A 6,618-nucleotide genomic window follows, 5' to 3' on the forward strand; every position below is an offset into this window, starting at 1 on the left:
TATATATATATATATATATATATATATATATCACCAATGGACATAAAATAAAAATAAATTACATACAAAAATCTGTTTAAAAAAACTTGGTGACCTCAAGACCCAACAATGCCTCTCCCATGGAAACTGCTCCTAAGCAAAGGTACGGTCCTTGTCCTGTGTCTCTGTGCACGGGGTGGATGTTCTCTCGTGAGGCATCTCATCTAAAGGTGGAGAGATGCCTTAGGTCCTTGAGCGTGATCTGAGGCTGTAGTCAGTATGAACTCATGGGTACACTGTGAAGAGACCTAGCCCGGTTCCAAGGAGGCAAAGAGCAGGAACAGTTCCAAAGTCCGCAGCAGGGGCTGGATTCCTCAGGCTGAACCTGAACACAGCAGACCTGATCTGGGAGGTGAGGGACAGATGTGTTGGTGGAGACCATTTTTGTTTGTTTATTTTTGTTTTTGTTTTTTGAGACAGGGTTTCTCTGTGTAACCCTGGCTATACTGGAACTCACTCTGTAGATCCGACTGGCCTTGAACTCACAGAGATACTTCTGCCTTTGCCTCCTGAGTGCTGGGTTTAAAGACAAAGTGTGCACCACCACCGCCTGGCTCCCATTTCTTATTAACACAGAACAATTGCTGTGATACATGGTGGGGAAGAGGCCAGCCTGGATGCATGAGACCCTGTCTGAAAACTAAGATTATGCTGCATAGACTTTAGGCAAGTGGCTGAGCTTGTTGAAGCCTCAGTTTTCCATCTGAAAACTGGGGTTGATCAACTTCCTCAAGGAACTTTTGGCACTCTATGTCCTGAGAAGAGGGAAGGAGACTCCATTCCTGTGCTTTGTGGGTTTTAGGCCAGTGTGCACTACTGTCTTGGTCCGTTTTCTGTTGTGATAACAAAACACCTGAGGTACAGAGCAGTTAGTAAAGTACAGAGGTTTCTTTGGCTCCTTTCTAGGCACTAGGAATTCCTAGAGCAAGGTGCCTGTGAGGGCCTCCATGCTGTGTCTTGTGGTGAGACTTGGTTTTGCATTTTTGCTTTCTTTTGCATACAGGATGCATAGAGAAGTCAGAAGACAACTTCTGTGAGTTGGCTCTCTCCTTCCACTGTGGGACAGGTCCTCAGACTTGGCCATCTCACCAGCTCCCCGACCCCTTTTACAAAAATTTATTTAATTTTGTGTGTATGAATGCTGCTAATATGTATGTATGTATGTATGCCATGTGCATACAGGACCCCACAGATCCCAGAAGACAGCATTGCGCACCCTGAACTAGAGTTACAGGTGGTGGTGAGCCAGCACGTGGGTGCTGGGAACTGAACCTGAGTCCTACGCCAGAGCAGCAAGTGCTCTTAACTGCTGAGCCAGTCTCGCTAGTCCCAGATTTTTTTAAAGGTGTGTGTGTGTGTGACAGTAGGGGGCACAGGTGTTGCAGAACATGTGGGGGGTCAGAGGACAACTTTGTGAAGTCAGTTCTCTGCTTCCACTGTCACATGGGTCCTGGGACTTGAGCTCAGGTCGCAACAAGTGCCTTTTACCCCGAGCCATCTTGCCAGATCAGCACTCCACCCTTGGTCCTAGAGATGAGACCCAGAGGCTTAGGGAAGCACTCTGCCACCAAGCAATATTCTCAGCCCTCTTTTTGTTTTTAATTTTGAGGCAGTCTAAATTGCCCAGGCTATCCTTGAACTCACTCTAGCCTAGACAGGCCTGGAACTAGAGATCTTCCTGCCTCTGCCTCCTAAGCTGCTAGGATCACAGGCCCGGGCCAGCAGACACAGCTTCCTCTTCCTCTGATAAAGCCACTGACACCTCCGCAGAGGACCCACCTCCGGGACCACACCTAATCCATCTCCCAAAGGCCCTACCACTGAATGCAATCACCATACATGGAGATCAAGCTTTCTCCAGAGAAAAGACAAGAATTCAAACCACCGTAGTTTCCAGTCCTGAGAAATCAAAACGTGGGAGGTTTTCTTATAGGGATGCCAGAGAACATTCCTCCCACGGTCTGTGTTGGGTGAGAGACTACGCCCTGGTGAGCCTCGGTGCTAGGGTGCCGCCTAGCATGCTTTCCGCATGGACCCCATGGCCCTGGGTCGCATCCCGTAGCACCACCTAAGAAACAAAACTGTAACAGGGCCATCCAAGGGCAGGCCCTTCTGAGTGATGTACACTGTGCTATGTTCTGGACCTGGGAGTCCCATGACCCCTTGTCTGCCTGGGAGAACCGTCTGTACCTCCCTCAGCAAGTGCTGGCTGTGGTCAGCTTATTATCGTTCTATTTCTGCAGCAGACATGGGAGTAAGGAGTGAGGTTGCGTGCTGGGTAAGGATGGGGTGGGGTGCTGGATAAGGATGGTGGGGGCAGAGAGTGCGGGATAAGGATGGGTAAGTTATAGGGTAAAGATAGGGGTGTGGAGATAAGGATGAGGTGGTGTGTGTGTGTGTGTGTGTGTGCGCGCGCGCGTGTGTGTGCATGTGCGTGCATACGCACGCATGTATAAGGTGGATGGAGGGTGGGTAGTTAGAAAACCAACCAGGCAGATTCTAAGTAGAGATCCTGGTGTGTGCTTTTGTCCAGCTGGAGAATGCTGAGCACATTTGTACTTTAAAGGCTCAGAGAAGCCCTTCAGTGACATCCTAGTTCTTCCCAACTGTGCGTGGCCTGGGACAGTGTGCTCGTGCCTCTGCCACCCTCCCTTTCCCTCCTCCCCTCTCTTTCTCAGCTTTTACTCTAATATGCCACAGTTCAGATGTGGCTCCGTGGACACTTAGGGAGTAAGAAGCCACTTCACAGTCAGCCAGCCCTGGAATTCTGATTCCAGCTCTTCATTTTAAATAGGATGTTTGGCCCCTGGAGGATAACATCGTTCGTGCTTGTCACACAGGGTGACCGAGGTGACAACCATTATCTATGGGCACCTGTTTTGAGGTTTTCAGTCCACTCACGAGTCTGATCCACTCTGTGAGACAGTGCCACCACAGATCTGCTTTCTGGTGGGGACACTGAAGGTCCGCATCACATAACAGCTGGGCCACGGCCCCAGGACTGACTCTGAATGTCTGCCTGGAACCGGCCAAGCCTGGCTTTTCTCTGGGAAGGTGACCCCAGCCCTCCCCCTGCTCCATTCCTCCTTACTCAATAATCTAAGCACATTCCCTTCACAGAAAAAGAGATTATGTAGCTCTTGGCTGTTCCTGAAGTGGGTATCAAGGGTTTGGGGGGCCTTATCTCAGCTGCTGCTCTGAATTCTAATCTGAGGCTCTTGGAGATTCCAGTCTTTCCGTGTCTGTAGAGAATCCCTCAAGGGAGAGCTTCCAGATACTGTGATGTGGCCTAGCCTGGCTTTTCCTTAAGCCCTCTGTCACCCTTCCCAGAACTCTAGGAGGAAGGCACGTGTGGGGTGCTGGACGCAGTGCTGGGCACTCCCAGCCTAGCATTACTTTGCTTCACCAATGAAACGAGCAAAGCTCAGAGAGGTTGGTAGTCACCCAACACTGCAGCCAGTACACATGGGATCTGTGGTTGGTTGTGCCTTGATCAAACAGCCTCGTTTCAGTCATTTGATTCTCCTGCCATTGATTTTTCCAATGGCAAGCAAGAAAGGGGAGCCAGGGGAGCCATCCTGGAGATGACAGGACTCAGAGGGATTCCCAGAGGTTTCCGTGACTGTCATTCCTCTTCTGGACAAGGGTGGCCACCCTCAACTTCTAGGGACTCATCCAGCTTTCTGAGTACCCTTCTCAACCATCCCTGTTTTCTTTACACTTCTTCCCACTTTAGTTCTTCTCCAAGGGGGAAGAGATGGGACCCAGCCAGCATCATCTACCCGTCCCCTCCCAGCAGCTCTGAGAGGCCCTGATGGCTGCGTGGAATAGGGAGGCTCATGGGAGGCTGGGACCCTCAAAAGCACAAAGCTGAGGTGGAAAAGGAGGAGGAAACAATATGTTTGTGCTGTAGGAGCAGCCTCACCAGGCCGGAGACACTGCTGAGGGACAATGATGTGACCCAGAGGGATGCTATATGGGAGCTAGCTTAGAATAGTGGGGATGGGGACATTCTCCTTGAGAAGCTGGGGCTGGAACATGGGATCGTGGGAGGATCCATGACTGAGTGGCACTGGAGCAGCTGATTGCAGCTGCTTAAGACTGGATCGGTCTGTCCTGTTCAGCCTCAGCCTCAGAGACAGAGAAGGTGCTGGTGAGGCAGCTGGCGATGGGGGGCCCAGCCCAGGTGGATGGGTCAGGAACTGAAGCACTTCCTGCTTGTGTACTAGAAGTGGAGAAGGGTTGAGCTGGGCAGGAAGTAGCTAGGCAGGCTCTTGGATTCTGGTGGGTGATGGGACAGACACGGTAGCAATGGATGGTTTTCCTAACATCCCTTACAAGCAGGAAATGAGGAGCAGCAGGGCTGTGTGAGGGGAGCACGCAGGGGCAAGGCAGTGCCACTTCCTGTACTCTAAGCATGTGTCTCTCCTTCACAGGTCTGGAAGAGGTCGGGGGCCTGGTTCTACAAAGGGCTCCCCAAGTACATCTTGCCCCTGAAGACCCCTGGCCGGGCTGATGATCCCCATTTCCGACCTCTGCCCGTGGAGCCCACAGAACCCCAGCCTCAGAGCGCTGAAGCCACCCGTGTCTATACTTGGGCCCGAGGGAGAGGTAAGATGTTCTCCACGGGGCTCCCGGAGTCCTCAGCTCCAGCTTGCTCCTGAACAGAGCGTATCTCTGATCGCAAGTGCAGTGACTTCTTGCTCAGTAGAGGCAGTCAGAGAGGATCCTTCTGGGATTGCTTTCCCAGCAAGGCAGTAACTCAGGTGCAAGAGCAGCACCATGGCTCTTTGCAGGAATGGCTTGTCACTCCAAAAGCTTTTGTTTATTTTTATTTTGTGCGCATTGGTGTTTTGCCTGCGTGTATGTCTGTGCAAGGGTGTACAATCTTGGAGTTATAGACAGTTGTGAGTTGTTATGTGGGTGCTGAGAATTGAACCCAGGTCCACTGGAAACGCATCCAGCGCTCTTAACCACTGAGCCATTTCTCCAGCCCCAGTGTTTGTCTTGTTCTTGCTTGTGGTGCTGAGACTGGAACCCAAGGCCTTGTACACAGTAGGCAAGCATCTCCCTAGGGAGCCGTCGACCCTTAGGGAGTCAGCAGGGGTATTGGGATCGTCTCTCTCAGGCTTGCAGTACATCCTCCCTTCGCCTGTTTGTTTCTCAAGAGTGGGAGATCCTAGTGAGCAGGGTGACTTGGTGTCAGGGTGGCTGTCCAGAGGTGAGTGTGTCCTGCTATGATGACAGTTGGTGCTGTAGAAGGCTCCTGCTGTCTTGTGGGTGTTTTTGTGTTTCTGGTTGATTTTCAAAGTCCCTGTCTCACAGAGACTGCAGGAGGCTCTCAAAGTAGATATTCAGTAACACCATCTTTTGTTTGTTTGTTTTTCGAGACAGGGTTTCTCTGTAGCTTTGGAGCCTGTTCTAGAACTGGCTCTTGTAGACCAGGCTGGCCTTGAACTCACAGAGATTCGCCTGCCTCTGTCTCCTGAGTGCTGGGATTAAAGGCGTGCGCCACCACCGCCCGACCTCAGTAGCACCATCTTATAGCCACATAGACTGAGCTGGGCTCTAGGGCAGACCCTTCCCCTTTGGGTCTGGCTCCTTCTGCCCTGCAGTGGCCACACTTCAGCCCAATGGGAGAGGGGTCACCTGCTGGTGGCTTGTGTCAGAAAGGGTGGCCTCAAGATCACAGGCCTGGCAGCAGCTTTGAAAGGGCTTTGGGAGATGACCCGACAGTCTTGTGGGCTGTTCTTTCCTTATCAAAAGGGTAACACATGTTTGTGATAGAAAAGTAAAGGTCACTACGCAGCAGGCCTCGGAAGGTGAAACCCCTGTGTGCTGCCCTCGCAAACAAACCGTGTTGGGCACGTGCTGTCCCTTCTCAGGGAATTTCCGCCCTTGTGTCCCTTGGCACTTTCCTCACAGCAGTCCATCCCTCCATCCTGCTGCTGCAGCTCTCCCTGGCATCTAGCTTCTCTGATGCCACAAACGGGTGTGCGGGGCACAGGGCTGCAGGGGAAGACCTAGCATGTATGTATGTCCTGTTCTTGTATGTAGGGGGACTGTGGGGAGCAGCCTGGCTGAGACACTGTCTCACAGAGATGTCATGACCACTGAACCTGAGGAAGTAGCCATCTTCCATCCTGACATGCTCTCTGGGTATATCCTTATCCCACAGTCTAAACAAGGGGATGTGACCTCAGAAATGGCAGCAAATGGAATGTTGCCCTGGATGGCTGTGAAGAGGCCTGTGTGGACAGATGGGACCCAAGTGCCCACTGTAGAGTCCTCACCACGCATCTGCTTCCAATAACCACACACACACACATACGCATGCATATGATCACAGGTGCGCACATACGCATGCATATGATCACAGGTACGCACATATGCATGCATATATGATCACAGGTGCGCACATATGCATGCATATGATCACAGGTGCACACATACGCATTCATATGATCACAGGTGCGCACATACACATGCATATGATCACAGGTGCACACATACGCATGCATATGATCACAGGCGCGCACATACGCATGCATATGATCACAGGTGCACACATACGCATGC

The 6,618-nt window shown here is 51.6% G+C and overlaps 1 protein-coding gene across 5 annotated transcripts in view; it reads left to right on the forward strand.

Moving 5' to 3' along the window:
• Positions 1-6,618, forward strand: part of Rph3al (rabphilin 3A like (without C2 domains)) — a 145,311-nt gene that overhangs the window by 116,781 nt on the left and 21,912 nt on the right. For all 5 annotated transcript variants that reach the window (XM_026780338.1, XM_026780340.1, XM_026780339.1 and 2 more), the window contains one exon: positions 4,476-4,650. In XM_026780338.1, the coding sequence (XP_026636139.1) occupies positions 4,476-4,650 (175 nt within the window). The remainder of the gene's footprint in view (positions 1-4,475; positions 4,651-6,618) is intronic.

Source organism: Microtus ochrogaster, chromosome 7, assembly GCF_000317375.1.
Source record: "Microtus ochrogaster isolate Prairie Vole_2 chromosome 7, MicOch1.0, whole genome shotgun sequence".
In the NCBI taxonomy this organism is placed as follows: domain Eukaryota; kingdom Metazoa; phylum Chordata; class Mammalia; order Rodentia; family Cricetidae; genus Microtus; species Microtus ochrogaster.